This window comes from Talpa occidentalis, unplaced genomic scaffold (genome assembly GCF_014898055.3).
Source record: "Talpa occidentalis isolate TD23 unplaced genomic scaffold, MPIMG_talOcc4v2.1 talOcc4.15, whole genome shotgun sequence".
In the NCBI taxonomy this organism is placed as follows: domain Eukaryota; kingdom Metazoa; phylum Chordata; class Mammalia; order Eulipotyphla; family Talpidae; genus Talpa; species Talpa occidentalis.
In genome coordinates, this window is record NW_023601543.1 from 56296227 (window position 1) to 56312159 (window position 15933).

The 15933-nt window shown below is 39.8% G+C and overlaps 1 protein-coding gene across 5 annotated transcripts in view; it reads right to left on the reverse strand.

The window, feature by feature from the left end:
- Nucleotides 1-15933, reverse strand: part of CCNB3 (cyclin B3) — a 60160-nt gene that overhangs the window by 37142 nt on the left and 7085 nt on the right. For 3 of the 5 annotated variants that reach the window (XM_037512386.2, XM_054695730.1, XM_054695731.1), the window contains 3 exons: nt 10954-11085; nt 8629-8715; nt 2807-2937 (listed from right to left, as the gene is read on the reverse strand). In XM_037512386.2, the coding sequence (XP_037368283.1) occupies nt 2807-2937; nt 8629-8715; nt 10954-11049 (314 nt within the window). In that variant the 5' untranslated portion in view covers nt 11050-11085. Of the gene's footprint in view, nt 1-2806; nt 2938-8628; nt 8716-10953; nt 11086-12706; nt 12852-15933 lie in introns of those variants that run through there. The other 2 variants (XM_054695732.1, XM_054695729.1) reach the window with 1 other exon arrangement.

The following is a 15933-nucleotide window of genomic DNA, read 5'->3' on the forward strand; positions in this document are numbered from 1 at the left end:
TTTTATTTAGGGCCTCCCTGATGGCACAGTGGTTGAGCACTGGGCTGCAAGCTGCCACAGCCTCTGCAGTGCCAGTTCAATCCCTGGCCGCTGGGCAAGGGTCCCACATGGCGCGCAGACCTCTCCTGCTGTGCCCGCTGCTCCCCTCAGCAGTGTACTTCCTCAGTCTGCCTGCTCTGCTCTCCCCTCTGGCTCTGGTGATTTCTCTCACCCTCCTGCACTTCTGACTGTACCCAGTGCTTGTATAAATAAATAAAATAAATCTTTAAAAAAAGATTTATTTTATTTATTTGTGTATACAACAGCTGGGGTGTAGGCCAGAGGTGTGGGAGGTAAGGGCTTCACTGGAGATACAGTGGGGAGCAGAACAGGCAGACTGACTGAAATACACTGCTGAGGGCAGCAGCAGACAAGATAGAAGAGGTTTGCTGTGCCATGTGGGCAGCTCCCTGGCCAGGTTGCAAATAGCTTGATAGAGCTGAGACTTAACCCCTTGTGCCACCAGAGAGGCCCAAGTTTTTTAATTTTAGTTGTCCTTTTTTTCATGTGTGAATATTCTTTTTTACATTGAAATATAATTGGCAGATAACATTAATTTCAGGTGTGTAACATGATGGATGATTCAACATTTGCATACATTGTGAAATAATTACTACAACAGGCTTAGTTAATATCCATTGCCATGCAAAATTCATTTTCTTGTGATGAAACTTTTAAGATCTACTCTCTCAGAAACTTTCCAATATGTCATATCATATTATTACCTGCATTCACCATGCTGCTGCTTGTTACATTTAATTGAGTGAATTGTACATATGAATTACATTTCAGTCAAGCTGTGTGAAAGCCCACTTAGAATATGTGATTATAGTGAGTTCTTAATAAATGTTAGTTATTAATTCCAGTGCTATTATTAGGGTTCATTCCACTGAAGACTGAATGAATGTTTATGGCATTTTGCAAGGTTTTCCCACTAAAGTCAGCATGTTGAAAGAAGTGCAAAAGAAAATTAAGGTTAATATATGCATGTAAATTCCAGAAATTCCCTTTCAGAAAGAAATCAAGTACGGCCAAACATTAATATTCTAATTTTATTTTTTTCTGCTAGATAATTAGCAAAATGTTCTGTGGATCTAGCATGCTAATTTTCTGGAGTTCTCCAACCCTTCTTCCTTGCCCTTTGGAACCCATGCTTACTCCTATTGTAGCTATTTGTCTAATCTACTGTATTCCCTAAAGAAGTAATTCCCATTGGAATGAGATGAGGATATAGAAATGTCTAACTCTACTTTCTAATTGTTTTTCCAATAAAAATTTTTCTAGGTGTAAATTCTTTTTTCAGCCCTAGATAAGAATATTTATATCTACTCATAGAACCTATAAACAGTTCCCTGTAACAGATGGAAAACACCTTTTTGGCCTAGGGAGATAGAAATTTCTCTCCAGTAATGAGGGACAAACCCTCTAGAGTGTCTAATGGGATAAGCAAACTGGCAAGCTATCAGTCAGCTGCTGATGACCCTTACAAAGTTACATTGCACCACACTCTCAATCACAGGTTAGTTGAAACAGGGACTGAATTCCTAAAAGACAGGAAAGATGAGCACAAGTTCCTTTGGAAAATTCCCGAATGAGAACAACTCTTTTAATATGTACACACATTATGGGAAAAGAAAAAGGGGAAACCTATAGGGCTTAAGCTACCACAGTTGGGTCTCCCTTAGCACCAAGGATTAACTAGTAATCACTTGTGGAGAAAAAGGAACTCTCCTACACTGCTGGTGGGCATGCAAACTGGTCCAACCACTATGGAAAGCTGTGTGGAGGTTCCTTAAACTACTGAAAATGGAGTTTCCATATGATCCAGCAATTCCGCTCCTAGGTATCTACCCAAAGGATGAAAAACTTTAATTCAAAACGATACCTGCACCCCTATGTTTATTGTAGTACGGTTGACAATAGGTAAGCTTTGGAAACAACCCAAATATGTGTTGATGAATCAAGAAGATGTGGTGTATATATGCACAATGGAATATTATTCAGCAATCAAAAAGGATAAACTTATGCCATTCACAGCAACATGAATGGAGCTGGAAGGGATTATGGTCAGTGAAATAAGCCAGAAAGAAAAAAGAAAAATATAAAATATCAGGGAAAAAAAAAAGTAACTATAATAAAGTTAAAATCAAAGTTAACAGGCAACTATCGATCAGAGACATTATGTAGGAGGTGGGAGAAGGATCGGGACAGGGTGGAAAGAGCACAAGGGACTATAGTAATGGTGCACAGGTGAAATGGTAGTGGAGGGCCTCCCCGGTGGCGCAGCGGTTGAGTGCCACGTTGCAAAGCTGCCTGCAGCCTCTGAAGAGCCAGTTCGATCCCCAGCCACTGGGTGAGGGTCCCATATGGCATGCAGACCTCTCCTGACGCCTGCTGCTCCCCTCAGCAGTGTACTTTATCAGTCCACCTGCTCTGCTCTCCCCTCAGGCTCTAGTGAATTCTCTCACCCTCCTGCACTTCTGACTGTACCCAGTGCTTGTATAAATAAATCTTTAAAGAAAAAAAAAAGAAATGGTGGTGGAAATTTCACAGGGAAATCATACATTGTACAAATATGAAAAATGATGTAATAAATATATTTTAAAAATCAAATCTGTTTGTGCCCTGAAAAAAAAAACATAGTTATCACTAATATGGCTTACTACACATGCTCTCAATGTGGACAAAAGAGGATGTCAAAAGGATGTCACACACTCTCCTCTACCATATAAAACAATGCCATCTGAGTCAGTCTCCTCCTACTCACCTTTTCATACTCATCTCATTGTTTTTGGCAAGCCCAAGAGCAAGTGAGTTCCTATTTATCTTCTTGGAAACACCTTTAACAAACTCCTTATTGGCTTCCTTCTTGGGCTGGACAGAGTGACTTTGAGCAGCCTGCCAAAAAAAAGGGGGGTGGTGAAGGAGTAAGGAAATGAAAAGAACAACAAATTACCTAGTAGGTGGCTCTTAGAGGAAAGTTCTGAGCCATATCCCCTCTTTGTTTGGGTGTTCCCAGGAATGATAATCAAACCATCTCACAACCAGTATGGCACTGGTGTTGACTAATCACAATGGAAGCTAACAGCCAAAGCAAGTACAGTAGCACTTGTGCATACTGGCTAAATAACAATTGTACATGTGTCCGAGATACATAGGATGCAGCTCTGATCTCTATGTCAGGCACACTGTCTGGCAAATTCCCAAGAAGTTGCAATTTTTTTTTAAAACATCGCATTCCACTTTGACATCATAAGATGTTCAGAAGGGAGAAAACAAAATAACTGCCTGTGCTAGCTGGGGACACCACAATCAACTAGCTTTTCAAGGTAGACCTCTAACACAACACTACTATATCTACTGCATCTCAGTCAGGGGATATTTATTAAACATATGGTTCTAGTGAACACCACAAACTCTAATCATAACTAAATCTGTTAAACAGTAGGAGAGATCATAGGACTGTGAATAATGTCAGTAAAAATAAACTTGAAAGTTATGCCTTTAGGGCCTCCCCTGGTGGTGCAGGGGTTGCGCGCTGGGCTGCGAAGCTTCCCGCAGCCTCTGCAGCGCAGGTTCGATCCCTGGCCACCGGCAAGGGTCCCACATGTCGCGCAGATCTCTCCTTCCTTGCCCACTGCTCCCCTCAGCAGTGTATTTCGTCAGTCTGCCTGTTCTGTTACCCGCTCTGGCTCTGGTGAACTCGCTCACCCTCCCACGCTTCTGACTGTACCCAGTGCTTGTATAAATAAATAAATCTTTAAAAAAAAGTTATGCCAACAGTGCAGGAGAGTTCCTTTTTCTGGACCTACTAAACATAGAGCTTTCATATGATCCAGCAATTCCACTCCTAGGTATTTACCCAAAGGACACAGAAACCAATTCCAAAGAGCACCTGCACCCCTGTGTTTATAGCAGCACTGTTCACAATAGCTAAGCTTTGGAAACAACCCAAATGCCCAAAAATAGATGACTGGATCAAGAAGATGTGGTACATATACACCATGGAATATTACTCAGCATTCAAAAAAGATAAACACATGCAATTTGCAGCAACATGGATGGCGCTGGAAGGGATCATGCTCAGTGAAATAAGCCAGAAAGAAAAAGAAAAATGCCGGATGGTCTCACTCATAGCAGGAATCTAGAAAACTTAAATAAGGGACCAGGAAAATGAATAACTGTAAGAAAGTGAAAATCAAAATCAACAAAAAACTATGAACCAGAGACATTCTATGGGGGGTGGGGGGAGGGGAGGGATTGAGTCAAAATAAGGGGGTTGCATTTGTATGGGGAATATAAAAATAAAATTTATTAAAAAAAAAGTTATGCCTTTAAAATGAAACAAACTGAAGCTAATTATATTCCAAATAAATACTATAGCCACAGTAAAGTTTTTTTTAAAAGCACAGAAGAAAATAAAATGCCAGAAACAACTAATCCAAGTAAACACAATATTTGACTATATACACTAAAATAGCCATCCTTAGTCAGGATGGATATGGTGGGGGCAGGGGTAGCAAAGAAAATTGAAAATCTGGATTTTTTTATAGAAGATTTGCTTATTATGATGGTATAGACAAAGTAATGTCAAAACTTTTACATATATTATTGAGTAAATGTGAGGATGTTCTTGGGAATGAGGGTTCTCATTGTAGAACAAGGAACATATGAATATGGACTGGGGAATGCAAGAAGGAACCGTGTGTACTGGAAAAGTAGTTGCATAAATTCATGATTTCTTAAATCATTACACGCGTGTATGTATGTATACATGTATGTGTATATCTAAGTATATAGGTACATGTGTGTATGTTTAAATATATGTATGTATGTGTGGATATGCATTTTTACATGTAGATATTTCCTAGTTCTGCCTGCTGAAGGATAGGAAAAAGCAGACACCACAGTAGCACACCTAGCACTGACATCTTGGTCTCTAAAAGAAACCAGAAATCTCAGGAGAAATGGTTGATTACAGGGCTGAGATAAAATAGGTACAAGATACACCTGAAATATGTTATACAAGGACACAGTTGTCAGATTGAAAGGGACTCTATTGGCCAAATCTGGGAAAATTTGAGCATCAAAATAATTTAATACTATATAATAAGCCACTGAAAATAGAAATTAATTAATCCATATCAATAATAAACAGGGAACCTCAAGGGCAGACTGGTAAATGGTGAGTGAGCGCTCAAATTGGAAACAAAATCATCTTGAAGACTGGTTTAGGCAAAAATCATCAAAGAATGCTAGATCTAAGGGACATTTTAATAAAGAGCAGATTATTTACAGGCTCCTAAGAGTGTGTCACACCAACTGCTTATTAGTTGCAAAGGAGTGGGGGAAAGGTAAGTATACAGTGGAGAAACCAGACAACATCTTGACTGGTGATCAAAATTACCAGCAGTGAGGGACAGATAGACATCATGTGTCTTCAAATGTGATACCCTAAGGACAGAACATCACTTACACAGGTTTCCAGTGGAGAATGTATTACATCAATCTAATCACATCGAAACAACAAAATGAGGAATGTTCTATTTTTAAAAGAGGAGGTTGGATGGGACTGTGTTCTTCAAAATTGATAATGTCGTAAAAAGAAAGAAAGGCTATGGAAATGTTCTCAATTAAAAGCTAAATATGATATGTGACAAGAAAATATGTGACCCTGGACTGGATTATCTACTGAAGGGGGAAAAATGTTTATAACATAGGCCTTATAACTGAAAAAAATGGAATTTGAATTGACAGATTACATAAAATATTGTATCAATGTAAATTTATAAAGCTGACAACTGTACTGTGGTTATATACGATAATTTCTCTAAGGAAATAAATATACACTGTAGTACTTAAGAGAGAAAAGGCCATGATGTATGTATGCAAATAATAAGGCAAATAGGATAAAATGCTAATAATAGGTGAATCTAGATGAAGGACATATGTGTGTTCTTCAGGCTTTTATTTGTTATTTTTCATATTTGCATCTTTTTGAAATGTTAAAGTTATATCCAAAAGAAATATAAGAAAAATTATGCCTTTGTATTATTAGATCACAATAAGCACCTACATTCCAATTGGGAGTTCTTTCTTAGGACTTCAAGTCACCCACGTCTGCTCTTCAAAGAGTTTGGCACAGTTTTTTTTTTTTTTTAACTTCACCTAAAGTTTTACAAACTCCCTATATGTGCAAGTGAGACTCAGAAGTGGAAAGTGCATTCTTGCCAGGAGAAAGGTAGAAGCCCCAAGAGAGTGAATCTACCTGCTGTGTGTAAAGTTCAAAGCCATAAATATTTTCAGATCTAAGCTCAAGGGGACCTTTACCTGTACTTCTCCATAATTCTTTCACCACAAAATAGGAAAGCAGAGTCAAAAACCATACTGACACAAAATTACTTAGGTAATGTAGATATAGGCCCTATCTCCTGATCTACTAGCTTCAGACCAGATCTTATATATCAAAACTCCTTCCCATGTTGGAGTGCTAAAAGGAAGGGAAAGAAAAAAAAAAAGCACTCATAGCAAATTAACTAACTAAAAGAAATCAATAAGGGGCCTCCCCTGGTGGCGCAGGTGGTTGAATGCCACGCTGTGAAACTGTCCGCAGCTTCTACAGCGCCGGTTTGATCCCTGCCGGCCAGCGAGGGTCCCACATGGCGCGACAGACCTCTCCTGTCTCGCCTGCTGCTCCCCTCAGCAGTGTATTTCAGTCAATCTGCCTGTTCTGTTCCCCGCTCTGTCTCTGGTGAATTCTCTCACCCTCCCACGGATCTGCCCTGTACCCTGGTTCTTGTATAAATAAATAAAATCTTAAAAAAAAAGAAATCAATAAGGTCAGCATCTCATTGTGGTGAATGATGAGAAGACAGAAAATAGATACAGGGACATGAAGACCTACTAATACTGACAGGAAGAACAAAATCATCATATAAGCAATTCCCAAAATTTATAGAGAAAGGAACCTTCAATCCTCAAATAGATGGGCTCAGATATCTATAGAAATGTAGCCTAGGAATGACTTAGACACTCTGTAGTGACAGAACTTTCTCTGGAAAACACCAAAGACCATTCCAGATAACAAAAGTGAATCTTTAGAACTTGAATGCAGAAGAAAAAGCTGGGGCAGAGACACTGCTCAGGGATACCTTGCTTCCCCACCCTTATCCTGGAGAAGCAGAAGGGTCCTGGATATCTATTTGCATTTCTTATTAGTTTATTTGTGTCTATTCTTTATAAATAATTATACAAACTTCTTGAAAAAAGGACTGGGATATAGCATAAAGTTTCTCATATGCTACAAGAACTTAATTTGCCAAGTGTCACCATCAAGGGATTCTGGGCGCTAAGGGAATCTCATTAAAATGGGTTGCATGTACTCCTGGTTTGTGTGGCTATCTTATTTCAGCCAAGTTTCTAGGTCCATGGTTAAACAGGAAATTAACCTAACCTTACGGGTTTGTGTAGGAGAGGTCTCTTTCAACCAATCTATAGTTAATCTGAAATACTGCAGAAAGCTACAACTTAATCATATATGTTATAATATGCATGGGAAAAAGACTGTTAGCAGAAGGATGGTCACAAAGCATCTAAATAGCAGGGATCCAAAGGCAAAATCTTTGCCAAAGCTTATCCAATCCTGCCGAAGGTGGTAAAACATGAGCAGCTACAAGTATCCGGTAGCCATACAAAAGACACTCTATTATGGAGGGCAGAAATAGTTCACTAGGCTCCTCCTAGATGAAACAGACTTCAAAACCAAATTAGGCAAGTCTTCATCATGTAAAGTGGAGACAATCATAGTATCTACCTCACAGGATTATATGAGGACTAAGTGACTAGACATGGGAAAAGGTGCTTAGAATATTGCCTAACACATGGTAAGCATTTAGTAGGCATCAGCTGTTATTTGCCAAGACCAAAGATCACCTTTGACCTGATACTATAGTCAATTAACATCATTCTAACTCTCTATTCTGATTTTTCTGCTACCTTAATAATATCAGAATAGAGGTAACTTGGAAGTGAATTCAAGAATTCTAGTCAAAATTCAGTTTCTGGATCTTTATAATTGAAGACCAGATCATGAAACTGGTACTCAATAGCTCTATATATGGAGACATTTTTGATTGTCACTACAACTGGGATGTTGCTGGACTTTAATGTATGGGGGCTAGGGATGCTGAGATCAGCCCTACCCAACAAAATTGTTTGACAAACACTTCCTAGACTGCAATGAATCCATTAAAGTACTACCTCCATGGAGCCAGCTGAGCCACCTCTGTACTACTTTATCTAAATGCAATTCTCCATATTTATCTACAACTTCATATCTGGTAATTACTGCTATGCATAGAGCGGTCTACCAATTAATCCTGACAGTACATGCCAGCAGAAGAGTCCATACAGTTTCTCAAACTGGGTCACTGATTTAATAAAAAAAATAGTAAGGATACTTCTGAAAACAATAAAAAATAAAATTGGCATTCAATATTTTAGAGAAGGTGAATAGGAAAGTTTCCTCAAGGAAAAGATTGTTTAAGCCCTATGCAAGACCTTATCAGGGAATTGGACTAGCATACTCACATTGGTGAGATCTTCAAAGGCTGATCTCTTTTTGAGGGCTCCATGTGGTGAACGTGGAGATATCTTTGCTTGGTAATTCTCCCCATTCTAAAAAAAAAAAAATAAAATAAAAGAGTTAAGTTAGGAAATCCAATTGTAAAGTCTTTTCAGGGACTTTGAATCATCTTTGGAGCTCAGGGGAAGTGCAAAAATTTCCATGCAACTGAGAACACATATAACAAACACCAATAGATTACAACAAAAGGAAATTTCAGCACTCACTGCTGCTTAAAGAGTCCCTGAAGGAGGTATATCATTGATATTGGGGACAAAACTATGAAGAGACAAGATAACCTTCAGTCTAACTCTCAGAATGAGCAAAATAGGTTGGTGAAGCTAATTTTCCCTCTTATTCCTCTATTTATAGTTATCTTCTCTAAGATTAACCATTACAAACACCACCCTGCCACTCCTTTCATTCCTTTAATACAGATGCTATTGGGTAAATTAGATTAATAATTTAAGTTAAGCATCTCTTATATTAAGTAGTTGATTCAATACATTCACAGTAAGAACAATAACACACATACATAAACACTGTTCCAGAATTAGCTCTTAACATTGAACAAGTCACTTAACTGCTAAGGCTCTATTTTGAGATATAACCTACTTTATTTGAGAATCAAATAAAAGGATACATGCAAAAAAGGTCTGTATAAACTATAAATGGACAGAAATCATATTGGGATATGATTTCCAATAAATCATAGTCCAATATGATTCTGTATGTTAAAGGGAATTTTTGTATTTTAAGAACGGAGTTTGGTAGCCCAAATGAATCCCTACTTGCTAGTGAATACAAAGGAAGGACAAAAGGGAAGGGAAGGAAATGCCTTGGAGCAAGGGCCATTTCTTTCTAGGTATTGTATATCTGTACATCTTACCCCACTCCCAAATGTGTAAGACCATCTCTGTGTGGCTAGAGGTTAAGGTAATTCACACTACAGGGCTCTTCTACTCCCTGACGGTTTTTATTTGGTGGAAGTCTCCTAAGCATCAGATTTCTTTGATGAAATGAGAACAAACCCTGCCCTGCCCATATCGGAGACTTGTTATGTGAAGCAAAGCACTGAGGTTAGAGCATTTATTTGTTCCATCCTCCATCTATACCCTGGAACAGTTAACCCTGGACATAGTAGTGATAAGACATTTAGAGAATTGGATTTATAATACAATAAACCAATCTAGCACAGTAGAGCAATCCTGAAAGAGCTGGGAAGAATTAATTCTATTTTCTAATGGATGAAGCTTAGAAACAAGTAAACTATGAGTCTTTTAGCTACTGGGTTGTCGGAAAAGTCAGGACATTTTTTTTTCTGTTTTTCAAGTGAAAATGCATCATGACTTGTTTGACAACCCAATAGTTTGTGATAAATAATCCTATTGGAAATAATTAGCAAAAATTGAGTATTACTTTCTCACAAATTGGCTAAGAAATTAACTGTTGGTCTATTATCCAATTTTTACTTGATATCACTGGTAGAAATAACCAGTCCCAAATAAAATTAACAGATAAAACTAAACTCAATAAAATTTAGGTTTGTAAAATACGCCCCCAAGGAAGCTAGATTTGGAAAAATAACTGCCACAAGAGAAAACTTTCAATGGCAGGACGCTAATCAGATAATTTAATATGGACAAAAATCTGATGAATGTATCAAATTTTTCGCTCCAGATTTACACAGGAAGAAAACATTTGACCCCTCAATGAAAATCATTTGAGTAAAACAAAAATGAAAATGATTAGAAAATTTTTATCTGTGCCGAGAGAAAACCACTCAAGGAAATTAAATTGGCTTAATGATGTTTGTTCCAGGAAATACTCTCCTAATGATAATTCATTCATTAGTGTTTGTAAAATTATAATTAAAATATGTATGATGACAAACAGAACATCCCAGAGTGAGGATGACAATGTCAAACTAACCACAAGGTCATAACAACAGAGTCAAAATGTACCAAATCTTCAAATTTAACTGCTATAAAAAGTATAATACATTTGTTTACCTAATCTTCAAACTCTTCCCAGGTTGCAGTAAGCAGCCTTCTGGCAAGGTGCTTTGAGCATCTCAGAGAAAGTTAGAGTATAGATGTGAGCAGTAATAGGAGTTGAGTGAGTTGCCTCTGAAGGTTGTGAAGAATGGCCTTAATTTCTGTCATGCACCATGGGAAAGAAGGGGTGTTAGGATGTCACCCCGTCCCACTTTCTCAGATTAAACCACAAATGGTCCATAAGATTTATAGCAGCTACTCGAGACACTGTAGGGAGAGACTGCTTATTCTAACCTTTTCAGTGTGGCCATGATCACTGGGCCTAATTTTGGTAGACTGAGATTTCTTAGTCTCAGATTTGGTGCTTCGGGGTGGTAGTGGCAACGGCATCTCTTACAGATCCAGCAGTGTCTCTCCAAGGCAAGGCTGCAATCAGAAAGGTATTCTTTAAAACACTATTCACCAGAAACATCAGAGAATTTTCTGGAAACTTCAGAAAAACCCAGTCTTTCCATAGCATCCCTAGAAGAAAAAAGACTTTGAGTTAGGCAGATCTTGGTTCACATCTTGGTTCTACCACAATTTACCTTGGCAAGTGACTTAAACTCAGTTATCTCATCTGTAAAATAGAGATAAGCACACCTACCTGTGAAGGACATTCTTCAAATTAAATGAGATACATTATGTAGAAAGCCTAGACCCTTGCCTGCAATTCTCTGTGGGCACTGGAACTGTGGCCTAGTCCCTAGGTTAGACCTAGAAATACAGAGGACGAATTACATGAATTCATTAACCTGAACATTAATCACTTGCTTTAGGAAACACGCTGATTTAAGTAACTAATTCCCCTGCCACTAGGAGGGGAAAGGGGATTGACACCACCAAAGCCATGCTTTTCATAAAAAGACTCTGTGCAGAACACTCACTTTCTACCACCTCCAGAACCCTGAATCTCACTTAGACTAGAAAATTAGAATCCTTTCTGGTTTACAGACTTTTCACTGATACAATTTGGTAAGTGTCAGAGATCCCACTGGGCATCCAAGAACTGGTGCTGAAACCCATAGAGGGGTGAGTTGGCTCAAATTCCAAAACTGTAGCTCAAGACAGTCTAGAGGGAACTGTAGCAACTTCAATTTACATATATAAAGGCAGGTTACAGACAGCAAAACCCTGGGGTGAGAAGGCAGCATGGTGTCAATGAAAGCACCACTGATGTGGGAAGGATGCCTGAGGTCTAGCTCTGGCCCTGCCCCTAGCTAGCTGGGGGACACTAAGTAAGTCCCTTTGCCTTTGCTAGGCCTCCTTTCCCCACCAATAAAATGAGGCAATGGGACCAGAGCTTCCAGGCTATTCAAACTGTGATCAGTGTGATCAACATTAGCATCAGCTGGGAAACTGTCAGCAAATTAGAACCTCAAGGCCCCAAGCTAGGCCTATCAAATCAGAACTGCAAGTTAACAATATGCCCAGGTGATTCACATGCACTTTAAGTTTAAGAAGCACTGTTCTAGGGTCCCCTCCACCTATGACATGGTAGGATTCTCTGACGACCATAACAGATAACAGTGGGAAAGTCAGAGCTGTAGGAGTTGGAAGTGGGGACAGAAGGGCGAGTGGAGACAAAAGATAACAAGGGAGACAGTGCAACACATTTCCATCCTCCTTCATATTTCTTATGGAAGGATTCCGTAGAAATCCTTCAAACAGCAATCCTGTGAAATTATGCAGGATAAATGTCATCCACTTGTAAAAGACGTTTTGTAAACGTACTCTGATTCGGGGATGTGCACCGGTTGCTCCATCCAAAAGCTGGTATCCAGTCCCCTTTGCTTTGCCATCTCACCCTCTAACACACACTGCCTGCCCAACCTCGTACAGGGCTCACTGCGCAGACTAATGGCTGACAGAGTGAAACAAGACGCCCTGCGCCCTGGCAAGGAAAGACAGGCGGTTTGTTACCTGGGCTGGTGTGACGCCCAAGGACTGACCAACGTGGGACAGAGCCGGACATTCAAAGGGGCGGTACAAGCCCAAAGTAGCCTACCTCAGATTGAGAGCAGAACAGGGAAGACCATGGATGCACTCCTAGACCAAGAGAGGCCCGGGAAATGACCGGAGTTACATGTCGTAGCGACCGTGTCTGTCTCAACCTGCTCTGCGCTCCGTCTTATTCGCACACTAGAGAATTTTTGAAAAGTACAGCCCCAGGAGGAAGTCAGTGATGATTGGCTGGCAGGAGCCAATCAGCGTGCACAGCTGCTGCGAGGGCTTGCCCAGCAAGGAGGGGCGGGCTGAGTATTTTGAAATTGCACACTGCAGCTAATGAGCTTCCCTTCGGGGTGTGGTTTTCAGTACAATTGGTTGGCTGAGGCTGGGTTGACAAGCTGACGAGCTGACCACGGGCTGGGTCTCTTAAAGACGCGTTTTCGTTTAAATAATCCTGCTGGAGGATGGGGAGAGTGACTCTATAAAGTGGGTATAGACCAATTAAAATATTAATATTAATAACACGTTGTAGAGGCAAACGATAACTACGCGGGCATCACAAACGGCCTAGTGAGGAAAGGGCAGAAATTATTGCCCCTATTTTATGGATAAGCACATGAAGTGCAGAGTTGATAGTATCTAATATTAATCCAGCACTGCCTCTGTACTAGTCGCTATAATTTCTTTTGCTGGAAATCTTGTCTAGACAGGTACTTTTATTATTGCCATTTTAAATATAACAAAACTGTAGCTTGCTAGTTGCCTGACATCATAAAGCTGCTATTCTCATTCATTTAACTCATACATTAATTCATTTATTCAACAAGTATTAACTGAGTATGTCTACTTTGTTTTATGAACTAAATTTTGTATACATATATAGAGAGAATTGACAAAGATTTGAAGAATTTACACACACACACACACACACACACACACACATAATTGACAAAGATTTGAAGAATTTATAGCCCTGTCCTGTCCTCTGAGGATGCAAAGAGAAAATGGAGGCACCAGGGATAAAATCTAGAACTTTTTGCAAATATAGCACTGAACTACAGCCCTACCTTTATTATCAGCTCCTTCTCCCTTTAATATCACATAGCTTCTACATTAAAGGTAAAATAATCACACATAATCCCAGGCCCTCTCTTTTTTTTCATCCAGGTTCATGACTTTAAATATCATGTCAAAGCTGACCCTGAACTCCAGATTCATAAATCCAACCAACTACTCCACATCTTCACTCCAGTGTCTAATAGACATCTCGAACTTAACATATTCACAAACCTATCCTTCCTCCACTGTCTCCCATTTCCGAAATTGGTACCACATCAAACCAGTTACTCAAGCCATAAATCTGGGTATCATTCTTGATTGAAATTCTTTTCAATCACGTTACCCTCCCTTATCCTTCAGCAAGTCCTGTGGATTCTACCTTAAAAAATAATGTATACCCATTCACTTCTCTCCATCTCCACTGCCACCATAGTCTCTTGTTTGGACCACTGTAAAGAGCCTCCAAGCTGCTTTTGCCCTTTAAGATCTTGCCCTTTTGAGGGAGCCTCCCTGGTGGCTCAAGGGGTTAACAGGCAACCTATGAAATGATCCACAGCCACTGCAGCACAAGTTCGATACCCGGCTGGCCAGGGAGCAACACACATGGCGCAGCAGACCTCTCCTGACTGGGCCGCTGCTCCCCTCAGCAGTGTACTTTGGTCAATCCACCTGTTCTGTCCCCGACTCTGTCTCTGGTGAATCCTATCACCCCCCACACCTCTGGCCTGTACCACAGTTCTTGTATGCATAGATAAGTAAATCTTAAAAAAATCTTGCCCTTTTCGAATGCAAACAATAAGGAGTTTTGTTTTTTTTTTTTTTTTACCTCAGCTTTTTACAGATAGAATTGATGTAACATTGTATGAGTTTAAGGTGTACAACAAAATGATTTTACATGAGCCTCCCTGCAGGCCTAGGGGTTAAGTGTCTTTGCTCTCACTGCTGTGGCCTGAGTTTGATCCACGACCAGGGAGCTCATCCACATAGCATGGCAGACCTCTTGTACGCTGCTCCCCTTAGCAGTGTATTGCCATTTTAAATATAGTCCACCTGTTCTGCTTCCCCGCTCTGTCTCTGCTGAATCCTCTCATCCCCCGCACCCCTGGCCTATACCCTGTCTTATACGCAAAAGAAAAATTTAAATATAAATAAATAAATGAAACTTTTATGGAAGTAATATTGGTTTATAACATCATATAAGTTTTAGGAGTACAGCATTCACACTTTGACATCTACATATACCACATTATAATCACCACCAAAAGCCTAATTTCAATCTTTCTTAAGTGGTTTCTTAAACCACTGCTTCAATGGTTTCCTAGAGAACTTAAAATCCAAACTACTCCAGTCTACAAGATCTTATCTATCTAATTGACTTTGTTTCACACCACTCACTCTCTTTCACTCCATTCCAGTCTTCAGAGCATTTAAGATCCCTCTCCTTGGGATCTTCACACATAATGCTTCCACTGTCTGGAACATTATTCTCACCATTTTTTAAATTACTTGCTCTTTTTTTTAATCATGCTTCAAGTCTCAGCTTAAATGTCCCCTCTTCAGAGAGGCCTTTCCCTGACCAACAGTGTTGTCTAAAGTGGGGTTCTCCTCCTACTCCCGAAAATACTCTCAGTCCCTTATATTTCTTTTTTTTTTAATAGAGGCATGTTTTTATTTATTTATTTGTTTGTTTGTTTGTTTATACATGCACTGGGTACAGTCAGAAGCGTGGGAGGGTGAGAGAATTCACCAGAGCCAGAGCGGGGAGCAGAGCAGGCAGAAGGACCGAAGTACACTGCTGAGGGGAGCAGCGGGCGGCAGGAGAGGTCTGCGCGCCATGTGGGACCCTCCTCCATTGGCCGGGGAGCAGCCGGGGATCGAACTGGCGCCGCAGAGGCCTCGGGCAGCTTCACAACCCAGCGCTCAACCACTGCACCACCGGGGAGGCCCTGTCCCTTATATTTCTTAAAGAGTATTAGTTTTTAATTTTTTTAACTACCTCCTGACTCAAGAATACAAAGTCCAAAACTGCAAGGACCAAGTCCATCATGCTCTAGTTCCAGTGATTTGCATTAATTATAGTTCACATTTACCATTTCCTTACTATATGTTTCACATTGTTCTAACACAACAATACTATGAGGTGTTAATATCCCCATTTTGCAGAGGAGAAAGTATAGTGACATCCCAAGATAACACAGCTAGTAAGTTACTGGACTGAGAGTCAAA